Here is a 24313-nt window from a genome sequence, read left to right as displayed (position 1 = left end):
TACTCTGTTTTCATTTTCTCCAAAATATCTCTCATATCTCTTTTCAAGAATAGTGGCCCCCGCGGAACTACAGCCCCCAGCGGGCAGCGCGCCGACCGGGAACTACGGCTCCCGAGATGCCCCGGCTCCCGGAAGCAGCCGCGCGGTGCCTACCGGAAGTGCAGGCCGCGCCCGCCCGCGGAGCATGCCGGTCCGTGTAGTCCCTCCCGCCGCGGAGCCTCAGGTAGCGCCCCGAGACCCCGCCCCCAGCCCTGGGCGCCTCGCGCGCGGAGGGGCGGGGCGGGGCCGGGCCGTCCGAGGGGGAGGGGCAGTCCCAGCTGTGAGGCCGGGGAGGGAAGCGAGCGCGGCGGCGAGCAGGTGAGCGGGGTTGGGAGCGGTCGGCAGCGGGGGTTTAGGGCGGCCGCGGGCGACCGAGCCCCTCGGCCGTCCCGCGGAGCCGCGCTGGGCACGGCCGCCCCCTCGCACCTGAGCTGAGGCGGCTGCGTGCGCCCTGCCGGTGGGGGGCGCCGCGCGCGGTTGCGGCGCCGCGCGGGTGTAGGCGGTGGCCGCACGGCGCTCCCGCAGCGCTGTGGGTTTGCCGGACCGCGGCGCCGGCCGGGCCCCGCTTTTTGAAGGGTTAACGCGTGGCCTGGGGCCGCTTCCCTCAGCAGCGAGTCCCCAAGTTACGTAAAGCCGCCCGGCGGAGCTCCGGGGCGGGCCGCCCACGAGCCGCGGCCGTTTTACCGAGCGCTGCCCTCGGCGCGGGGCGCGACCGGAATCACCGCCTGAGGAACGCGCGAGCGGAGCTGCGTTCGTACTGTGTTGTCGCTCTGTCGTGGGTGCTCTGATCCGTTCCCGTGCCCTTACGTCTCGAAGGTAGGCAGCGCGAACTCTTCGTGTGCTGGGCTGTTGGAGGACGAGGGCTGCCCGCGGTTGGCTGGAGTGCAGCGAGGGGTCTCCTCAGCTGTGGTGGGGAACTCTGCGTCTGTGATAACCGCGTGTGTACGGCAGGTGCTGCACGTGGGGCTTTCGGCTTGTCAACAAGTGACATGCAGGCAGCTGAATAAAAGCGGGCACAAAAACGCTGTTGTTGTAGAAACAATTATGAAAACCTCATCCAGTGTTGTTTCTTCAGAGTTTCCGCTGGTTCTTATGCAAGTGTTCCATTATAGCGTTTACATCCGAAGCAGCGGAGGTCACGCTGACTCCGTTGCCCGAGCAGAGGTGTTCTGAATGCAGCCAGCTCACAGGTAGTATTGCTTAGCTGAAAGTCTTCAAAATCCAATTACAAGTGTTAAATAAGGATCATTCTGTTTATAATCTGTTATCCTTGAATCGAATGGCTTACATGTTTCTCCCTGAGCCTAAAAACCATTAGCTTAAAAGGGTTTGGAATTGCAGTTGCTTCAAATTGGGCGCAGACCCCTTGCAAAGTGGCTTTATTACAGCCCATTTCCTTTGCCTGCAAGAAGGGAGGTGCCTGTTGCTAATAGGCAGTAAGTTGGTGTCGTGCTGTCTTGCAGCATGTGACACTGTGATTCCTAGGACTGTGTTATCCTGTTTCATGTTTAGCAATTCAGTCCAGCAAAGGTTGTCTTTGTTTATTTGTTTCCTTCTTAAACTTACAGTTGGGAATCAAACTGTGGGAACCGAGTGTGGGTTCTGAGCAGGGAGCAAACTTATTATTCAAAAGTAAAGTAATTACTTATACAAGAAAGAATTGCCGTGGTTGGTTTCAGGTGTCACCACTGATCTGTTTGTTCTGGAAGTTGATGTGGTGCAATGTCCCTACTGGTTTAATGCAGTGACATGAGACCAGGCTGCTATGAAGCTTGAACATAGCAGTCTGCACCTAAATCTTCCCTCCTTGCCTCACCAATGTGAGGAAGGAGCACTCTGGTTTGTGCAAAAGTATTTTATGAGATTGCTTTCTGTTCCTTTTATTACGCAAATTGACGATGAACTTCTGGACACACAGAAAGACTGAAGTCCTAAGGCTGTGACCCTCATTTCAGCACTGTACTTTTTCTCTCAAAGATTTAGCCTTTATGAAGAGCAAATTAATGTGATTTTAAATCCTGGTGAAACTCCTAGCAAATAAATATTTTATATGCCTGGAAACAGATAACTCTACAGTTTAAGATGAATTTGCATATACCAATGTATTTATCAGTATGGTAAGTTCTGATGTAATATCTCAGTATGTTTCTTTTCCTGTTTTCTTGAAAAAATACATCACTTTGAATGGCACGGCATGCCCTTAACTCACTTGACTTTTTAAACTGGGACAGGGGAGGTTTAGCTTGGATATTAAGAAGAAGTTTTTCACACAGAGGGTGGTGACACCCTGGAACAGGTTACCCAAGGAGGTTGTGGATGCCCCATCCCTGGAGGCATTCAAGGCCAGGCTGGATGTGGCTCTGGGCAGCCTGGTCTGGTGGTTGGCAACCTTGCACATAGCAGGGGGGTTGAAACTAGATGATCACTGTGGTCCTTTTCAACCCAGGCCGTTCTATGATTGGAAGAATACTGTTTTGTTCTTCAGAGATCTAGGAATATGAGTGAGACACTGCTAGTATCGCTTATTTTATTTATCTGTGGGTGTGTTTGCTGTGTTAACTTTACTAGTGGGTGTGTTTGCTGTGTTAACTTTACTATGTTAGCTTGAATGTCTTTTAGAAGCAAATACTGTGATCAACGCCGTTTAATGTGCATTGACTTACAGTTTGGTCTTTAAGTGTACATGAGAAACTTAAAGAAAAAATACATCCTGGGTGCAGACTCTAGCTGCTATAATAAGTGTTCAGTCAGTGCTACCAGATTATAGCTAGTCTGAAATAAAAGTTGCTGAAGCATATGTAGTATGGATGTTGGATTCTTTACACCAGGTGCTTTGCACTACAGCTCCATTCATGTTAAGCCTCTCAGTAACAAGTGTGTATCGAAGGGTAGTAGTAAGTTCCAGATATAACAAACTCTTGGCTGGCATTCTGCTTTAAAGAAGGCAGTTATTCTGGAAAAGGCGCTGTTCACAAGCATTGCAACTTGGGAAAATTTCTTTTAAAAAAGACAAAATGCTGAAAAGTGCAGACAAAATTCCAATTGAATTTCGTAGGTTCCCTGAAGTGTGGACTTGTTTTTCTTCTAGTTTTGATTTCACAAAGTTATGCAGCAGGAAACCGTATTACTTTTGTATCATTTACAGATCTTTTGATTTGTTGCAAACCTTCAACTCACCTGGCTTCTTCTCTCCGTGGGATTTAATCCCACAACTCCTAGAAACATAACTGGATAGGGGATGCTTTCAATTCCTCATGCTGGTAACACCTACTGCACCCAGGTATTACTTTGTTCAATATTTTAGATGTACTAATAACTCCAGAGAATGTCATCTACCTGAGAAGACTTTGTATTTTGACGTTTATCCCTCTCTTAGAAATCATTGCAGAGTTACATTGAGGCAGAAATCAGATTTGCTTACTGAGATACACCTGTGCAGGACAGATTTGTATCCTAGTTTAGCTGCAGGAGAACATCTTGTCTCCAAGACAGGTGTGACTTGCTTCATCAGCTATCTGATATGAGGAGTGAAGTCACACAACGAAGCACAAGGCTGTGCTGTAATAGAAGCTGCTGGATTGTTCAAATGAAATACCTGGCCAGCAAAGTAAATCAGCAGAGTTTTATGATGCTGACATTTCTGCTTCGTCAGTTGCTGCTCAGTGTCCAGCTGCATCCCATGGTGGGGCAGGAAGACTTTTGTGTGTTGCTCCCAGTTTGAAACTGCTCCTTTTGGTCATGTTCCCTCAGCTTTCAGACATAACAGAGTGGGTGAAGTTTTCACAGAGCATTTTTTTTTTCAGTCTGCATTGTTGATACTGATTCTATTTGTATTCATTTATTTCTTATGTTCTCTAATACTTATGAAAAACAAGACTGAAAACATCACACCACCCTAGCAATTAAAAAACCCATTTGGTTTTTGCTTCAGTAGATAACTGATTGTCTCTATGACGTGAATCAGGCTGACAGCTTCCCATTTCACAGCAGCCTGCAGCTTTGTGATTGGTGTACTCCTGGGTGAAGTGGGTGGTGACTCAACTGTTAATCCAAAGAGATAGCATCTCATTTGCATCTTGCAAGGACACTTCTTTTAGTATGAGATGATGTTTCTTTTGGCAGTTTGAGACTGCCAAAATAAGTTTATATAGAAATGTACATAAATGTACACTAAATATTAATTCTATTTTAAAATGGTTTTCTTGTGGACCAATATATAATCTTTGATTCATCTTCTTTGCTTGAACTTGTTTCTTCCATTTTAGTCTCCTGAAATAGAAAACTAATATTACAACACTATTTTTGAGGTACATGCTTGTAAAACTTAACTAATGTAATTAAAGCTACAGAAAATGTACCTTGTTATTTGTTAAAAATGTCTGTGTGATTACATGCAACAGTTGCTTTAAAAACAAATACATGATATGTCAATGAGTGTCCATATGATGTGCAAATATGTTTTTTTTCACTGAAGTTGTTTAGTATGTTTTAATCTGATTCATGTGATGAATATTACATGCTTTTGTGGTTCGTGGGCATCATACAGAAACAATTCTGTTTGTACTAAAAGTTGCTGACCTTCTCAAAAAACAAAATCTCACTGACATCGTAAAGATTTCTCTTTCACAGTTGTACTTTCACTTTCTGCTATTTTATTTCAGTGGTTGTGGAAGGCAGAAAACTCCTGAATATCAGTCCCTCAAGCAGTAGACATAAAGCAATATTTTATATAAAGCCAAGTTCCATGTGAAAACATTTAACCATCAGTGCTTCTCCATCCCAGTACTGATGCAGATGTTTCCAAAGCAGTATCTTACTGTTGCTTTCACTTAAAAAAATAAGCTAAAATGATATTTTCTGTCCTTCGCTACAGATACTGTTCCTGAAAAGAAGAGACATCATGGACTATACACTGAATGAACCTTAAACACTTGGACTGGAAACACGTTTTTTTTTTTCCATGAAGGATGGCAACACCATATGTTCCTGTTCCTATTCCTGTTGGAAATTCATCATCCAGCTTTACAAACAGAAACCAAAGACGTTCTTCTTTTGGAAGCATCTCAACAAGTTCCAGCTCCTCAAAAGGACAGCCGGAGGATTCTACAGTTGGTAGTTTTAAAAAGATGAGCATGCCTGACCAGACTGGTTCTACGTCATCTGCTTGTAGCAGTCCACTTGTTAGGACTAAATTTACAGGTCTGGATACATCAATAGAGTACTGTACTCAGCCCATAGAAGAAATAGAGCAGAATACAGATTCCAGGAGCTGGGAAGATCGGCCATCCACACCTACTATACTGGGTTATGAGGTGATGGAGGAAAGGGCAAAATTCACTGTAAGTTTTTGGAATCTTATAGTTTGTTCTGTAATGATAAGATATTGACTGTAGTTTGCATTCTCTTTCACTAGTTAATCTTGCAGGGATGTTGGATCACTGTACCAAATACTAGTTGTGTTTCAAAGTCCCTCAGCCTGACAGGAAAATATCACTCTCATTATACAGGTGGGAAAACTGAGAGTCAGAAACAGTCTTCAGTAACCACACACATCAGTATAGGTTAGGGGGTGAACTGCCAGAGATGAACTCTGAGGAGAACTACCTTGATGTCCTGGTGGACATCAGGTTGGTCATGAGTCCACAGTGTTCCCTGGTGGCGAGGAAGGCCAGTGGTATCCTGCAGTGCATAAAAAAAGACCATGGCCAGCAGGTCAAGGGAGGTGATCCTCCCCCTCTACTCTGCTCTGGTGAGGCCACATTTAGACTTCTGAGTCCAGTACAAGGCTCCCCAGTTCAAAAAAGATGACCTCCTAGAGGAGTACTGCGAAGGGCCACAAAGATGATAAAGGGTCTGAAGCATCTCTTATGTGAGGAAGGGCTGAGTAACGTGGGTGTGTTCAGCCTGGGGAAAAGACAATTGAGAGAGGATCTGATAAATGTTTATAAATAACTATAGGAAGGTGGGAAGCAGATAGGTGAGGCCCAGGCTCTTCTCAGTGGTGGATAGCAGTGGCCTAAAACTTGAACATAGGAAGTTCCATACAAACGTGGAAGAACTTCTTTACAGTAAGGGTAGCAGCACTGGAACAGGTTGCCCTGAGAGGTTGTGGAGTCTCCTTCTGTGGAAATATTTGAGACCTATCTGGTTGCCTATTTGTGCAACCTACTGTAAGGTACCTGCTTTAGCTGGGGGTTGGACTCAGTGATATCTTGAGCTCTCTTCCAATTCCTGCAATTATATGATTTTCTTTAACTCTGTACATGGAATAGAAGCAATTCATTCTACTTCAGGTATCAAGAATATCTGCTGAAAAAGTCAGAAATCCTTGCAAAGTTGTAATTTCTTGTGAACTTGTGGAAGTTCTGGATAGTTAAATATCTCAAAATTTAGCCTTGCATTTGAAATGAATAATTTCATTTCATGGTTTTATTTGCATTAAAGCACAAATGCGTAGTTTACAGCTTCTTGTTTTGCTAGGTTGTTAGTTTCTAATTAGTGGAGATATCTTCTGTCCTGAAAACATCAGAGTGATGTTTTCAGAGATACCCCATGGAATGTCTGATGACAGAACACCAGCTTGACTGGGATGGACTGATTTTTCTCAAAATGTACAGTAGCTATCAATTCAGTTTTTTGGACAAACCATAAATACATTCAGGCATTTATTTTTGTGGATGTGGTTGACCTCTTTGAGATAATTAGACAAATCTTGGGGAACTGTTGGAAGTTATTTGTTACTAATTACTTATTGTGTTGCTTCAAGAGAGCAATATTTGTCACAAGGAAGTAAAAAAGGAAAACAGCAGATCCATTAGAAATGTGTGGAAGCTTATAACTTTGATACCTCAAATACTAGTAAAATCATCAAGTTATTTTGGCAAATATTTAAATAGCATGGCTTTTATAATTTTTTGAGGATGATAGCTTGACTTGCCGTAAGTTTTTCAGCTTCTAACATCTACATGCGTGGTAGCATAGGAGAGGAGCCAAATTTTTGCTATATATAGATTAAAAGATTCCTTTTAAACAGTGCCTTCAAAACTAAAAGAACATCAGTATTGTTAAACTGACTGTTAGACCTAAAAATATGCTGAGGCAGAGTCCAGTGTTCACACAGGATCAGGTGCACCTAAATTAAGTAGTCAAAGTTGTTATTGTTTTTAGAATCCCAAGCTACAGAACAAGTGAAACATTCTTCATGGTTAAATTCCTTGGATGTGTTTTTGCTCTTCCATAGTTCTCTTGTGTTGCTGTGTTGTTATTTCTGAAAGCGTGTAATTAACTTTGTTTTCAGTTGTATGTTGAAAATAAGCTTCCTATTGTGTATTAAAGCCAGTAAGTAATTAGCGCTAGAAATTTTGGTTGCTTCTGTAATGCAAAAATCAATGAGATGGAAGACAGTGGAGGAAATTAAATCAAAACCACAACTGAGAGGAGATTGCTTTGTTACAGTTTTTGTTGTTGTTATCATGGCTTTTTTGGTTGGTTGGGTTTTTTATGGTTTTTCATTGTTGTTTGTTGGGGGACTGAAGGACATCACCGCTTGTGAGCAGTTGGTCTCACATGTGCTGGCAGTCCTGAGATGTTCAGTTACCCCCTTCTTTTTTTATTTTTAAGTCAGCTAAAAATGATTGGAGGTGCTGAATCAGCTAAAGAGTTATTGCTAAATACTGGCATATTTTCACTGAATATTTTATATTTGTGGGGTATGGAATTAAGGTAGAAAGAACTTGACTTTTGAAATCATTTGTAGTTTTTCTCAACAACTCCATATGAAAGGACGGTTGGTTTTGTAGTGCTGTTCTGTTGGTTTATTAATCATGAGTCTTCAAAGAAATGGGGTTTTTTTTTGACTTTGGCAAAAATTTTTGTCAACTATTTTTTTTACCAGTAATCACGAGCTGACTTTGGAGTTTTTTCAGTTATCTATTATTTACTTAGAAGCCACTCAAAGTCAGGGCCAGACTATTTGTTTTGTGTATTCCTTTCATTGCATGTGTTTATAAGCAATATACTTGCAGAACTTTTAGTTGAACATTCTATAAATCAGAAAAGCTGTAGCAAAGCTGCTTGTTCTGGTGCTTTGCTGTGTAGTAGCAGTAAGTCTTCACAATTCTATATAGTGGTTATGCTTCATCAAACTCCTATGTAATAAAAGTTTGTTCATATTCTTGCTGTGAAAGGAAAGCTGAAACATTTGGGTAAGCACAGAAAAAGCAAGAAGGAATTACATTTTAAGACTTCCTTTGCAAGCATGTCTTGCAGAATGGATTTACAAGCTAACAGCACTTTGGTCATGACCAAAATGCTGCTTCTGCTGTAGGCAGAGATGTCCACAGGTGCTTCTGCTTGAAAGTAGAGTTCAGTGTTTAAAAGTAGATAAGAGAAGTACTTGCTCAGAAATTGCTTTCATTTTTTTTTTATTGTGATTGTCTGTAGCTTGTGTAGCTCTATGCAGTTGAATATAATATTTTTTAAGAAGTAAAGTCTTTCTGATGTTCAGAAGTTGGGAAGCTCTGTGGTTATTACGTGCTGGGACTGCAACAAGAAAAATACATTTATAGAACGATTAAAAAAAAAAGATTGTCCAGGGAAAGAGCTTTTTATGACAAGAACCTACAGAACTAGAAACAGAATTATGTAGGTTAGAAAAGACCTTCAAGATCATTAAGTCCAACCACCAACATGACCTACTGAGTCCTGTCACTAAATCATGTCCCTTAGTGTCATATCCACACAACTCTTAAATACCTCTGGAGATGGGGACTCAATCACTGCCTTGGCAGCCCATTCCAAGCCAGGACACTATTAGCCAGGACATCCTTCTTTGGAGAAAAATAAAATACTTCACTACATAACAGAGTAGAAAATGTTTAAGAAGTGAAATACCTATTATTACAATTCCAAAATTATCTCCTTCTTACTTGTATTTCATCGTTTTTAATTAGAGAACACTTGGGAAAGCTAACCCATAACTGAAGTCTTTATGTTGGAAAAAGTAAGGTGGTGACATGGGAACTTTTTCTTCTTAGACATTACTTAATATTTTTCTAGTTAAAGTTCTGTTTTATTAGTTTTTTATGGTGATTGACTTTTTGAGTATCTATCTCCCTTCTAAAAACTGATTACACTTTGATTAATTTCTTAATCCATTTTCTTAATCCATTTGCTTTTAAATGGAATGGTACTACTGTGCTGCTGTCTTGCTAAATCTGATACTAGGGGTTGATTTATTTAGTTCTACAGTGCTAGTATAGTTATTGTGATGCTGTTACCTGGGGAAGTGGTCGTATTATTCCTGGAAAAACAAAAGCTGATGTTTATGATAAGAAGACCAAAGCAGTGTCCTAATTTTTCCTATGTTAATTTCCTTGTGAACCAAGTCACATGAGGCACTTTAAATAATGTAACATCCAGTAACCGATCATTACAGTCATTTTAAAGGCAGATTGGCCTCCAATATTACTAACTAAAACTATAACCCAGCAATAGTTAAAGCAGATGACTTTTGATAGGCGAGGCTTGTTTTTTCCTGGAGTAGAAATGTGTATGCAGTTTCAGAAACCCTTTCTTACAGACAGAAGGTGGTTAGAAGTATTTGACAGTTATAGAAACTCATTTCTTAAGTTCTGAAATGTATGCTGTTTATACTGAACTATTCTTGCTAATCCAGTAGTTCTACCTTTTTCATTAAGGAATAGAGGATAATCTCAGCCTTCCAGCCTATAAGTCATGAAGTTCTGCATGTTTGTCTAATACTCCCATTTTTCCACCCAGGTATACAAAATATTGGTAAAAAGAAGTCCAGAGGAAAGTTGGGTGGTTTTCAGACGGTACACCGACTTCTCCAGGCTCAATGACAAGGTGAGAGGTATACACTGGTAAATTCTCAGCTAACTTGCCTCAGTCTTACTCCTCATTTCATTTTCTTTGTGTCGCTTTTTTCTTTGCTTCTTCAGTGCACATAATACATACTGTCTTAATGGAAAACTAGCGTGCAAGTATTACACATACTAATTAGCTACATCGAGTGTAAAGAAGATATCTTTTCATCTTAGGCTGTTAGAGTACTTCGTGTTTTACTCCTAATCAATCTGCTGAAGGAGCTTAACTCTCAGTAGTTGCGTCCTCTGTGTGGAAATGGAACTAGATGCTCACATACCTTTGCAGTAACAATCCAATAAATACTTTGTTCTTCTTTTGTGCAACAAACTTTACACAGACTGATAAAACTGAAGCTTTGTAAATACTGGAAGTCCTAATTATGTTGATCAGTCTTCTGTTTAGAGCATATCAGAGGTTAATTGTAAAACAACTATATCAGATCTTTAAAGCTGAAGGCAGGTTCTTGATAAACAGAAGTTCTGGGACATTAACAGTATTTTTACAGTATTCAAAACCAGAATATGTTTGTCTAAAAAGCATAAGGTTTTTGAATTGGTGAATAATGTTTAGCAATTCCAGTTAGCATTATTTCTATAGAGCATAAAAACAAAAAATGACTAACTACACTCATCTTCATTTTACTGTCAACTCCAAAGAATGAAATTTCACTGCAGGTTCAACACGTTTCCTTCTATGATGTTCTTTCATGTTAACTCTTGTAAATTTTATTTTGTTTGGCCTGTACTAATGAATTTATAGTTTACCATTTCTCTTACTTGTATCAGCATGCCTAATCATGTAAGAACATTGTTTTGAAATGTGGGTTTGGATTTACACTCTGGACTCTTGTTTTTACTTATTTGTACGTCTTTGAAGCCACTTTTAGAACATGAGTGGAACCTGAAACTACCACATTGTTGAATACAAATTAGTTCAGAGACTTTTTCTGAAGAAATTTCTGTGTTTTCATTAATTCTGTGTCATAAATTAAATAATGCTTATTGGCAAATGGCTGAATCCCTTTAAGGTGGTGGTGGTGTTCTGGAGGTTTCAGTTCTGAAGTCAAGTCACGTCACAGTGTGTATTTGAGTGAGCTGTATAGGCCAAGAGCTGCCATGTCTTTTAGCATGCCTATCAGATGAAAAACATTAAAACACCCCAGATACTCGTTTTAGGAGGATATTTAGGTTTTACAAGTGAAGTCTTTAGTCTTTGCAGTCAAATCTTTTATGCTGGAAGTCACTTTTTATTTTTGGGTAGGACGATTTCTGTTTAAAAGGAACTTCCTGATTTTTTTTCCTCTGTGTTGCTGACTGAAATTTCTGCACCTTAAGTATACAAGTAGACAACTTTTGTTACTACTCTATAATTCTTTACAAGTTTCAGAACTACTGTACATTTTAGATCTAGGATATAAAAAGTACAGTCTCTTAGGAACCAAAGATAAATTGTGTCATTGGTTCAGAAGACATGATAGAACACTTGCAATTGCTTGTTGATTGTGCTCTAAAGGCAAATAGAAATGAATTGACATTCATGTATACTTTCAGGATTTTCTAGACCTTCTCTCCTACAAATCAATGGTTAACATTAGTAATACATTATCTTATAAATCCTTTTCACTAGCATCTTTTTTGAGATTGATAGCCAATTATTAGTCTCCTGAGACTATTAGAAGCATGGCAATAAATGTCAGCTGAATTGAGTAATTAATCACTGTGAATCGTGATCTGAACTCTTAGCTGAGGGAAATGACTGTTCAGGAAGACAAGGTAAAGAGAAGAGAGCAGTTTGTCTTGTATGTGTCAGGCATATGCTTATTCACAACTCCAAACTAAACTGAGGGATGAATTTCAGCAGTGGCTGGAAATAGAGAAAAGGTAAGAATAGGGACGCATATGGATAAAGTTATAGGCTGAATGAATGCAACTCAGCTGACTAAAAGAAGCAGCTAGTGAACTTAGTAAAGGCGTTCTTTGCCTTTAGTACTTTAGGAAAGTAAAGTAGTATCCTTGAAAGTGTTTTGGCCATATCTTCTGCTAGTTCCTGAAATACTTTTAGTACACAGCAGCTAATAAAATAGAGTGAAAGGTCAAAACCATGAAGTGTCCTTTTATGAATGAAACAGATAAGTTTTAAAACTGCTGAGGTGCAGAATGAACTGTTGCAGGATCCCATGAATGAGAGGTAAACTTCTGTAAATCATTAGCTAAAAGTAAGGGAAGGAGGCAGAAGAATACTTGAGAGTATTCTTGAGAGAACTCTCCATGACTTGAGAGCAAACTATGAGAAGCAAATACTAAATGATAAGGCAAAGACAGAAATACTCTCTTGCTTTAATATTAACAAAACAAGCAAACAAACAAAAATAAGTCTGAAAGAACTGTAGAGACTAGGAGTGAATACTAAAATTTGGCTAGATGGGTATATTTTGTCTCTTAAGAACACCTAGTGGGTTGGAAAAGTATGGGGAAAGTACTCTTCTATGCCAAAAGTTAGTGGGGAAAAGATTGCATCATTTATTACTCTGCCTGCAGAGCTGCTGAGCTAAGAATAGACCAAGTTAACTAATTTTCCCTGAGATACTGCCTCGTGTGATACATGAGCACATCACATGATGATGCAGGGGAAAGACATCTAGAAAAACGCCAAATACAAGCAAGCAATCACAGTCAGCAAACCTTGTCCGACCCATGGGTTTTTCTGATGCATCCAAGTAGTGTTCAAGAAAGAATGCCTCAGGACAATGCCTTTGAAAGTTGGTCTGCTGACAGCTGCTACCTTTCTAATACTGTGTTCATTCACAGAAGGAGTAATCTGTGCATAGACATAACTTTTTCCTTAGAAATAAATGATGTGATCTACATAACCAGACAAATGAAGTCGTTAAACGGAAATCCATCTGCTTGAAAAATTCTCCCAGAAGTGAATTTTCCCCAGTTTATCTACAACTGGGATAAGACAGGAAGTCCTTTTGTTATTGTTTTTGAGTTGTGTTCAGTATTTTGTTATTTAAGAGAGGTTATAGAGCTTAAAAGATACGTGTATGTACAGTACTAATGATAACTTGGTAAGAGAGAAAGGAACTTTAGATGACTGAAGATAAACTTTAAAACTATAAAGTCTGATGGATGAAATTCAGTAAGCGAAGAGGAAAGCTTCAAGATTTAAATGCACAAATAAGGAGCAAGGCTTTGACAAACCATTTGATAAATGAGAAACTAGAGGAAACCAGTAGTTATCATGGGCTTCAAATTGAAAATGCAGTAATTGTGATCAAGTCAAACCAAAAACATCCTTCTGGTGCTATGAGATGGTACTTACATGTGCAAATGTAACAAACAAATGTGATTGTTCTTTTAAACAGTAGAGAGGGAGGTTGAAGCTGGAATACAGTATCTCTTTTTAACTGAGCTACCCTGTAGCTTTTTCCAAGAGTTCCTGAAAATTAACTAAAAAATATAAAGCTTGTCAGAAAGTTACAAATTGTTTCCATGGAGGAATCTAGCGGCTCACTGAATTATCTTGCAGCTACTGAAATATGAAGTGCTGAACTCTTTTCAAGGCAAATTCTGGAATTCTTATCACCAGTACATCTGTACGAATGTATTTGATGTATATACCTGTATATCTCTGGCAGAAATGTGCTTGATCCTGTTTTCACAAAAAGATTAAATCCTTTCCTTCAATTGAAGGGAAGTTGTTTCTGTAAAAACCTGTTTGCTTTTTCTCTTGATGATAAATCCTATTTGTGTTTTTGTGTCTCAAGCATCTCTTCTAAGGAAAGGCATCTTAAAATTGCTTTTGGTTAAAGCTTTCATATTTCTGATCTTAACGTGTATTAGAAAAATAGATAAATTAGTGCACTTGGGCAGGTCAGTCATTATATAACTTTCAGCATTCATTCGTTTCATTTTTCAATTCATATAAATATTCTTTGTCTTTCTGACATTGAATATATGTCATCAATATTTAACCAAGTCAGAAATTTTGGATGGCAGTATTAAGATTTGAACCACATCCACGTATATTAAACTTCAATATTTTTTACTAGAAGTATCCTGTGTGTGCATCATCATTCATTCTTTTAGCCTTCAAAAGGGATGAGTTGGAGTCATAGGTCAGTAGTGAGCTTTCTATATTTTCTTTACATAGTACTTACCATCCCTGTGTAGTTTAGAAGCACCACTGAAATGCTTACTCATCTATTACTTCTTTCTTGTACATTTCTCACACATTCACCATTTCAAATGCATCAAATAACAAAGCAATGTTTTTTAATCCTATTCTTATGTGGTAAACTTAAGAGATCATCTGATTGCCGAAGGCAATGCAGCATGTGATAGAAATGTATCCTCAACTTACACTGCATATAATTTCAGTTTACTTATTGTTATAAAATGTACCTAGTGTTTGAACTTTTCAGAAGACAGAAAGAACCTGTGATTCTGAGCAAAGTCAATGCCGTCATCAGATTTGATATTTGATCAAGACTTTTTTCTTGGTTTTCTTCATTTGTCTTTGACTTCTATTTCAGCTAAAGGATATGTTTCCAGGCTTTCGGTTGGCCCTTCCACCAAAGCGGTGGTTCAAGGATAATTATAATCCTGATTTCTTGGAAGATAGACAGCTGGGACTACAAGCATTCCTCCAGAACCTTGTAGCTCACAAAGATATTGCAAACTGGTATGTGATTAGAATTTGCCTGTGGGTTTGGGGTTTTTTGCATTCAAATTTCTTGTGGATTCTAACAGTATGTCTTTGAGCAACAAAGTAAAGAATTTTGTTAACGTTTTTTTGTGTATGTGTATTTGGTCATTATGTGAATTATTTGGTGCCCTATTAATCACATTTTAATCACAAGCAGAAGAGGGGAATTGCACATGATTAACTAATAACTAGATGCAGTAATTAGAATTGAAGATTCAGTAAAAGACCAAATTGAAATCCACCTACAGATTTTAATATGTTGAAAAAAAATACCATATAAACCACAAAGTGGAAGAAGGAAGCTTAACCTGCTAAACAAAAGTATCGTCAGGCTTTACAAATGATATAGTTCCTCTCTGCCTTAACTCTGTAAGGAGGCTTGAAATGGAACTCAATTGTAGAGTTCAGTCTTGTCATGGGTCTCTTGTGCAGCACTGCCTTTCCTGTCCTTTTTCACACTGGTGTGTGCTGGTGCTTTGCTGCCTCTGTTGAGAAGGACATCAGCTGGCCAAGTACCTTAGGAAGAAAAAAAAATAACTATTACACGATGTAGAAAATTTCTTTGAACTGTCATTCTAAGGGCAGCATTTTCTTTTTGATAAGTGAAAGGAAGAAACACATAGAGGGGAAAGTGAGGTCAAAGCACGCTGTTGGAGTATAGCTAAGCTGTAAATGAGTATTCCATCAGATTGATATTTTATTAAAAGAAGCAAAACGTATTCAGTGATCTTAAGTTGTGTTCACCTCTGGCTTTAAGTTTCTTGACTTTCTTATATTAAATGGCGAATCTACAGCTTTCCAGATATTTTCAAAGCAATATAAAAAGACAGTGTTCTGCCAGCAGCAGTAGGGAGAACAAAAAATGGATATGGCCTTTTTCTAAGTAGATTGTAAATTAAATGTTTTTGCAGATTTATTCTTCTGGATACTTCCTTTCTCATGCACAAGCATTACTGCACGTTCTTTTATTTTACTATTACACTTCAAAATGCGATTACTAGTGAAAAGTAAAAATGAAATATTCTGAAGGGTTTGAACTGAATTATGTGATCAAGGGTGAAGATACTTGAGAGAAATAATGAGCAGAAGTGTTTCCATACAATGAATTCCTCTGCATTAGCCATATGTGGGTTCATTCAGCACAACTTTCATCTTTATGAAAGGAACAATTCAACCATTAAAAATGGATTTGAGCATCATGCTGGAAAAGAGTCACTTGAGCCAGGCAGATTAAACTATTTGGACAGGGGGAAAAAAAAAGTCTCTTCCTTGTGAAAGTACTTTATATGGCTGAAGAACTTCATTTGGTTTGTAGTTATTATTCTAAACATTTAACAAATTTGATGACTTGTTACCATCATTTCTTGAGCTAGTTGAAGTGATAATATTAGTTTAAGTAGTCAAGTACTTGTGTTATTTATGTGGAAGAGAAAGGTATCTAGTACAAATTTCAGCCATACACATCGTGGGTTTATATAATATAGTGGAGAGGGCTCCACAAAAGGAAAGTTTTACAACATCTATCACATAAATTAAGTGGAGAAAGGAATGGATCATTATCGTAGGAGGAATTTTTCAGGCTTAATAAAAGGCTGATGAGGTGAAAGCGAGTATGGAGGCAGGAAGTCTTAGATGGAAAGAACAGAAAGGACATTAGTTTGGATCTTCTGACTTTATTTTTTGCCTTCATTGCAATAGGAGATTATTTAAGGATTTGTCAGTAGTGAGCGCAGGCACAGAATTGCTAATAAATAGCTTGGTTGTTAATCAGGATATAATATCATAAGGATATATTGTGAAGATTTGAAGGGAAAAAAAAAGGCGTTTTAAATGGAATACTACCTTTTGTTTGAAAACCTGTGTACTTGTGCAACTTCAGTTTTGTTTTAGATAGTTTTCCTCAGTAACGCATACAAGTGAGACATTCAAAGTAATGTTAATGAACAGCTACTTGAGAGTCATGTAAGGATGCATGTTTGCATCCTTAAAGAAATACTACCCTTATATCTTTAAGTATATTTTTGTACCTTAAGTAATGCACTCTATTTTATTTGGTTAAGCATTGCAGTGAGAGAATTTCTTTGTCTGGATGACCCTCCAGGTCCTTTTGACAGTCTAGAAGAGAGCAGGGTAAGTACTATATTATATTATTTTAAAAAGACAGTAAGCGGTAATTCATAAAATATTGTAAAATCTGCTGGGATGCTTCAAATGAAACATTTTCACTTCCATTTCTCAAAAATTTGCCAATGCTTGTATTTCTAAAACTCTGGAGTCTGTTAATAATTGGTATACACTAATAGTCTGATGACTGTACTTAATCCCTGCACAAAGATACAATCTCTTCCTTTTTGCATTTATAAGCAGCTGATGCTTTTTTTTTTAAAGGCCACTACTGATGGTAGTCTATTTCTGAATATAGGGAGACGTTTCTTGAAGGCTTACTCAACACGTTCTCACAATGCATACAGCGTACCCTTCAAGCTTTGCCGTAAAATATTCTTACTATGAAAAGTAAAAAGAGTGTAATTGTGACTGCTAAAAGTAGCGTTCTTGCAGATAACTGAGAGCGTCAAGTGGTTTGTTAAGATCACAGCTTTTCAGTATGCTTGTGAGAACAGTGTACAGCTAACGCTGTGTGCTGCGGTCTGTTTGGGTTCCATGTATATTTCACCTGCATGTTTAGCTATATCAAGCATGTCTAGAACTTATATTTTTGGTTTTCTTACTTTATAAGGTAAAAATATACAATCATAGAATCATTAAGGTTGGAAAAAATCTCCAGAATTATCTAATCCAACCATCTACCTGCCACCAATGTTGCCCACTAAATCCCTTAGTGCAACATTTAAACATTTCTTGAACACCTCCAGGGACAGTGACTCCACTACCTCCCTGGGCAGCCCATTCCAGCACCGCTCTTTTCAGAGGATCTGATAAATGTTTATAAATATCTGTAGGGAGATGGGAGGCAAATGGATGAGGCCAGATTCTTCTCAGTGGTGTGTAACAATAGGACAAGGAGCAGTGACCTAAAACTTGAACTTTGGAAGTTCCATACAAGCATGCAGAAGAACTTCTTTACAGTAAGGGTGATGGGGCACTGGAACAGGTTCTCCAGAGAGGTTATGGAGTGTTCTTCTATGGAGGTATTCAAGACCCACCTGGACACCTATTTGTGCAACCTATTGTAGGTACCTGCTGTTGCAGGGGGGTTGAACTCAGTCTCTTGAGGTCCCTTCCAACCCCTGCAATTCTGTGATACGGTGATTAAGTGTCAGGGATATTCTTCTACCATAGAAATTTTGGCAAACTATTAGAATAGGTGTGCTGCTATATTTTTGTTTCTGAAACATTTTAGTAAATTTATCAGATATATCTGTCATAAAATCCTGGTCTCTATGGGGTTAGCACATCTTACTACAGGATGGCTGGAGTTGGAAGGAACTTCTTGAGATCATGTAGTCCAAGCAGGGCACCTGTCCCATTAGAACCTGATTAGGTCTTTTCAGGGGTATAGTACCACAATTCAAATGGCTACCCAATAATCAACTGTACTATATGCTTTAATCACAAAATTTTAGGCAAAATATTCACTAAAGCAATTTTTTTTTCTCATACCCTTGGAAGTAGTTTCCACAAGTCCTTTCCCAGCTGTATTTGTTTTATGGTCTAGTGAAGAAAGAAATCTGTCTTTCAGCTGGCTTAGCCCTGTTGTCTTTTGAGAGGTTACAGAGAATAACCACCTGGGTATTAAATCTGTACCAGACTCCAGGCGTCCAGCTCTTGACAGAACAAGATACCTCACACGGTTCCCCTGTAGGTTTGACTCAGTTTTAGTTCACCTTTCTGCTCATATGGTATCCTTTGAAATACGTTGATGTTCACTTTATTCAGTTGTGAACAGTGACTTACTTTCTTCAAAGAACTGATACATATATTGCAGCTAGAAATGAGCTTTTAAAAGTTGAGCTTTTTCATTCTTATGGAATGATGAAAGTTTTCGCAAATCTGTGGAATGTTTTGAGTTTTTCTGTGAATAAGGAAACTTGCTTCCACATAATGGTAGAAGTAATATAACAGAATTATTGAGGAAATAGTGTCCAGCTTTCAATCAGACTGCAACCTCAGTGGTTTTACAAAATACACTAGGATTTATTCAATTGGCTTGATGAAAAAGAAGTACTGCTCAACTGAAATGGTTGCCAGGGTTTAGGTAAAGTGCTGCATGAAGGGTGAATGGTGAGTAATGAGTTTTCAGCTCTAGCAGATGTGAACAAAGCTGTGACTCAACTGATGATTGGTCTTAAACATCTGTCATCCAAGAAAATTTGCTAGCAATAAAACAAAACTCATTGTAAAAAATCATTAGAAATGTTACTGTATGAGATTGAATAACAATGCACTTGTTTGAATTGTGTAATTATTATGGTTTTGGATAATTAAGAGGATTCTATTCTTTAATGTTTGTAGCCTGTTTTAAAATTTTAGCAATGCAGTATCTTAGCTGCGTTCTTAACTGAGCTCTCATAAGATGTTTATATTCAATGAATTCCATGACTTAGTGGTTAGTTGCATATACTGTAATCCAAGATAGCCTCCTAAATGGGTTTTCTTATTTAGCAAGAATGTGTAAATTATTAAAAGAGAATTGCACATTACTGTTGGTAGGCTTGCTTTTACCAGTAATTGACCAACAGGCTCTGTGCCAGCACTTGGGTCACTTCCTGCATTCAGTGATTACTGCAGTAGATGCTAGCTCTTCATGTTAAGTCTTGGGATTGCTCACTGTCAAATTCATCAGGGTGTACCATGTACACATATTCTCCTCAGCACTAAGCAGTAACACCATATGTACCGTCAGTGAGTAGTTACTGCTCTTGGCATTTCCTTAGACTTCTTCAAAAGTGTTTCTATTGGTCTTAGGATTTTCACAATTACTGTACTTGTAACAGCTATTTGGTATCTAACTATAACTTTCTGTGTCTATCCTGGATATGGAAGAACATGCACTTCTTGTGAATGTTCCTGCTATCTTTGATATTTAGATCAAGGCAGCTGACTTCAAAGTCCTGTGAAAGCAAAGGTTATATGAAAGGCAAAGGGAATCAGGGATTTCACCTCATGTTTCATGTAGGCATGCAGGTTCAGTCCTAGGAACTACATGTCAGAAGAGAGTAACCTCTTTCTAAAAGCTTTTATTTTATGTCACAGAGGATACAGTGAAGCGTGTATGTTGCGGTTTGGTACAGTAAATTCATTGTTCAAAGCCAAGTGGCATGTTTAATATTAAACCCAAAACTAATTATTTTTTTATATGTAGCTCTTTATGGTAATCAATACAAAGAAAAGCAGATACAATTCTGTTACAGTTTGAGATTTCTAAAAGAAGAATCAATAAAGGCATTCCACTGAAGTTAAATTGATGTTCTGAAATCTCTCTTAGGCTTTCTGTGAAACTCTGGAGGAAACAAATTACCGTCTCCAAAAAGAACTGCTTGAAAAACAAAGGGAGGTGGAATCACTGAAGAAATTACTAAGTGAAAAACAACTTCATATAGATGCTATTGAAAGAAGAATTAGGTACGTAGAAATTACAGGATTATTAGGTGTTTCTTCACATGAAAGCATTCTTGCTAGACAGTTTAGAAGAACTGGCTTTCAATGTCTTCCTGAAAACAATTTTCCCACAACTGCACATAAGGCAGTATTTTCAGTAATCTTTCTCTGGCTAAAAGCTGTTATTTCATACAAATAACTGAGAAAGCATTGACCCATATTGTCCCTTTAAAGTCGCTGGGTTTATGTTTCTTAATCCTTGAAATCTTGTAAAGGTTCTCCTCTGCCTTTAAAATGCTGGGTACGTGAAATGCTGTAGCAGAGAGGAGAGCAGTGGAAGAATTGCTTTGAGTTATAAAATTCCTCCTGTCCTCAAAGCTTTAACAGAGCATCACAATCAAGCGATCGTGTCTATATTAATTTATAACTTTGTTCTGAACTGCCTGGCATGTTGCTGCAGGTAGCTTTTAAATGCCACTGAAAATTGTCCCTTTAAATCTAAAGAAAAAAATATGGTTGAGTTTCAGAGTTAAGCCTTTATGGTACTCATCTGCTAAATTTTGCAACAGGCATGGAGGAGTTAATATTCATTGTCCTGCTAGGCTTACTGAGTCTGTCTTTGTGGATCTTCCTTAGGAAAGAATACATCCCCACAGACCCTTAAGAAGTTACTTTAATACTGCTTGGTTTGCTGATTCTAGTATATCCAAGCTGAATAACAAACTACATTTTTTGAATGTATATTTTGTGGACTAGATTTGGAAAACTATTTAAGTGGAATTGCTGTGGTTTGTTGAGAATTCTGACCCAAATACTATATTCAGTTTGTAATGCTACTCCTGAAGGCAATTAACTATGTTTGAAAGATGTCCTTCCTGTTTTTCAAGAAAATTACGACCTACTATTGCTATATATGCTGAAGTAACTAATGAAAATTAAACAGCTTGTATTTGGCTGAAACAGCATGGTAAGAAATTCCATATGGCTAAAAATAAAATCAGAAGGCATGAGTAACAATTCTTCAGTGCTTGCCCTAAAGATAGATTTTTTTATTATTATTATTATTTCATTTTTAGCACAGATATACCCTGTCTGTTTTCAAGATGCTGTAAGGCTTTTGAAAGTCAGCCAAGTAGTAGCTGAAATCTTAATTGAAAATAACTCCTGTGATTTTTTTGGTTGTGAAGTTACCAAGTAATGTGGTGACTTTATCTAGGAAATACTGTTTGTCTGATGGGAATGATGTATGATGTTACTTTTGCCTTGATGAAGTGCAGTCTTGACCTAATAGACCAACAACAATTATTGGCATTTTCCAACAAAGGCATTTTCTATCCTTACACTCTCAAAGCCGGATACTTAGAATGCTTGTGAAGTAGGAGGTGAACAATTGGATAAAATATTAGACTTGTAGACCTTTACTTACCATTCTGGATTTGGCTGAAAGTAGGCCAATAATTCATTAGATTCGATGAGTAATACTGAAGTACTACTTAAAACTGATGTTAAAACTATAGAAATAGTAGTAATTAAAGGAACTTTAAAACGAGATGAATATGGGAGAATTCTCTTCAACTCAAAATCATTCACAAGCCTTTCTGATTCAAGTGACAGATTTCAACCCTAAATTTATATGTTTTCCACATACAGAAACACTTTGGAAACAAATGTAGTTTCTTTAGGTAATTCCACATGACCGTAGTTTGATTTTTCAGCCAGGCTAATTGGACCACCATCTTGCCTTGCTGTAAGGAAAAAAATTACTACCTGTCTCTTTAGTGGAGAACGTATTGCTCTGATTAACTTGCATCTAGCAACTTGCATCTTACCTCAGTGGAAGAAGGATCAATGTATGTGGCCTAGATCATCTGCTTCTAACTTCATATCTAAAGTCACGATCACTTCTCCAGGACTTGAATTATTTTATACAGCTACTAAATTGTAATACAACAAGAGGATTGAACTTAGTTTAACCTGTTTGAAGAGCTATCCAGTACAAGCCTTGAGTCTTTGTAGTAATAAAGAAATATGGAGCAGGTTACGAGTGAGGTTGTTACGTTCCCAGGAACTGGTAAGTTTAAAGTGAAACAAACTGCTTTTCCCTGATCAATATTTATTATAAACAGGTTGATGATACTTCATTCTTACTTGTAGGGATTTATCTTCAGGAAAAATGGTTCGTCAGATGTCAGGAGAAGAAAGTGAGTGCAGTGGTGAGGTGGAGTCTTCTGCAGTAGAAGCAGACCAGGGTACCCTGGGTGAGGACAGCTGGTAAATACTATTATTTTACTTAAAATATATTTTAAAATCTTTTATTTTCTTGATGTTTTCAAATGTTTGGTCTCACATAAATTCTGCGCAGCTGAGGAATTCGCTGCTTTATTGTACCTCTCTGTAGCTCTCCCATGTTTCACAAAGGCCCTCAGGACAGCTCATTTTAGATGTTGAGTAAGTGATAAGTTAGACAAGCTTTGTAAATGTTTGGTGGTTTGTGGGCATAACGTGACTACAGAGAATCATATTAGTTTCCATTTGACAAAGCTTATTGATCTGTTGTTGCAGCTCAGATAAAGAGAACCATCACACGGCGTGCTGGAGCGGCTCTTTGCCTGAAAATTCTGTACCAGAAATTGAAGTTGCTGAAGTAGCATATACTGCTGATGAAGAAGAATAGATCAGTAGCAGCTGCTGTTATCTGGGAAAATTTCCTGTTTGGGACATATTCTGTGGGTAGGGGCATACAGAAGCTGTAAGGAATTTAGAGCCAAGAGCAAGAATGCACATATCGAATGTTTACATAAATCCTTACAAATTGTTAACATAAGAAATATACCCAGTGCTGCTTTCATTTCAGTTTTTATTTAGCCTTTATATATTTAATATATTTAAAGTCTAATAAGGGCTAAGATCAGCTAAAATTTAGATAGGACACATCCATACTTTGGCTGACTTTCCTAGCAGAGTGACAATAACTTTAAATCACCAAACACATTTAACTTGTTAAATGTGACACAGTTTACTGTGTTGCATCGGTATGGTGCCACTGACGTGACACATTAGATATGTCGTTCAGTTTCGTATTTGTTTTCATATTCTTATAGCCATAAATTGATGAATGATGAGGTAAAAAAGGACTCATCTTATGTTTAATAAGAGTGTAGCATATGTTGTTTTTAAATTCTGAAGTTGGAGAATATATGTCTGGAAATTTTAATGCAATGCAATAGGAAAATGTACAGTACCAAGAGAAAAATACTTATGAAACAACATTGTAATGTAACATTTTTTTAAGTATGTTAAAGAAATGGTCATTTTTGCTGAAGGAACTAAGATGAGACCCCCAAAACACTGTGTATTTTCATCCCAAGATGGCATACTATAATACTTTTAGTTGGATAATGCTGCTTTTAAAACCTGGGATACCTTTGCTACATTACCCATGTAACAATAAAATCAGCAAGTTTGCCTTTTACTTGGAACACTACCTCTTATCATCTTGCTAATGCGTTCATGTTTGCTTAAAAATATTTCAGATTATATGGAGATAACTGAAAGACTGTAAAGAAGCCATATCTTTTTCTGCACGGTTCATAACTAGATTGAATCTAGTTGCAATGTATTTTTGTTTCAATGTATTGTACATGTGGGAATATTGCTACGTATGTTCTATAGCCTATTTTTCAAAACATTGAGACAGGAGATGCACTTTATAACTAAGACTCCATTGTGCCAAGTTCAGTTGGCTAATTGGTTGAGAAAGGAGTCACAGGGAGAGGATTATGTAGTGCCTTTTTGTATTTTACTTGTTCATTACTGCAGAATTTTGTTACAGTGCTCTGGGTCAGCTTTGTGGAATATTTGATACAGCTTGTTTCTGTTCTTCACTTATTTACTGAAAGTGCCTTGTTTTATTCTGCTTTTCCAATAGGAAGAATGCTGTTTTGTTTTAATTTTTTTTTCCCCCTATACCACCCACATCGTTGTTTAATGTCGTTAACATGCAGTGTCTTTGTGCTGGAGTTTTCAAAGGGAGCTTTGTACTTCAGGCTGTGCATACAATGACCTTTAAGCAGAACTGTATAAACCTTCCTGGTGGAATAAAACTATGGTCAAAACA

The 24313-nt window shown here is 38.0% G+C and overlaps 1 protein-coding gene across 5 annotated transcripts; it reads left to right on the top strand.

Annotated features, from left to right (window-relative positions):
• Positions 1 to 296: 296 nt before the first annotated feature.
• Positions 297 to 24313, top strand: SNX16 (sorting nexin 16). Of its 5 annotated transcripts, XM_046919935.1 has the most exons (11): positions 322 to 357; positions 648 to 855; positions 1152 to 1229; positions 3185 to 3319; positions 4913 to 5378; positions 9820 to 9906; positions 14465 to 14613; positions 16698 to 16767; positions 20084 to 20220; positions 22351 to 22467; positions 22759 to 24311. In XM_046919935.1, exons 5-11 carry the CDS (start codon positions 5007 to 5009, stop codon positions 22868 to 22870), a joined length of 1044 nt encoding a protein of 347 aa, XP_046775891.1. In that variant the 5' UTR covers positions 322 to 357; positions 648 to 855; positions 1152 to 1229; positions 3185 to 3319; positions 4913 to 5006; the 3' UTR covers positions 22871 to 24311. The 5 variants fall into 5 exon arrangements, with proteins under 5 accessions (NP_001383533.1, NP_001186417.2, NP_001383532.1 ...); XM_015282795.4 differs by lacking the exon at positions 1152 to 1229; NM_001396604.1 differs by lacking the exons at positions 648 to 855; positions 1152 to 1229 and having other exon boundaries at positions 297 to 357; positions 22759 to 24313.

Source organism: Gallus gallus, chromosome 2, assembly GCF_016699485.2.
Source record: "Gallus gallus isolate bGalGal1 chromosome 2, bGalGal1.mat.broiler.GRCg7b, whole genome shotgun sequence".
NCBI lineage: Eukaryota > Metazoa > Chordata > Aves > Galliformes > Phasianidae > Gallus > Gallus gallus.
The sequence above is the reverse complement of the archived record's forward strand: the minus strand, read 5'-3'. Positions and strand labels throughout refer to the sequence as shown.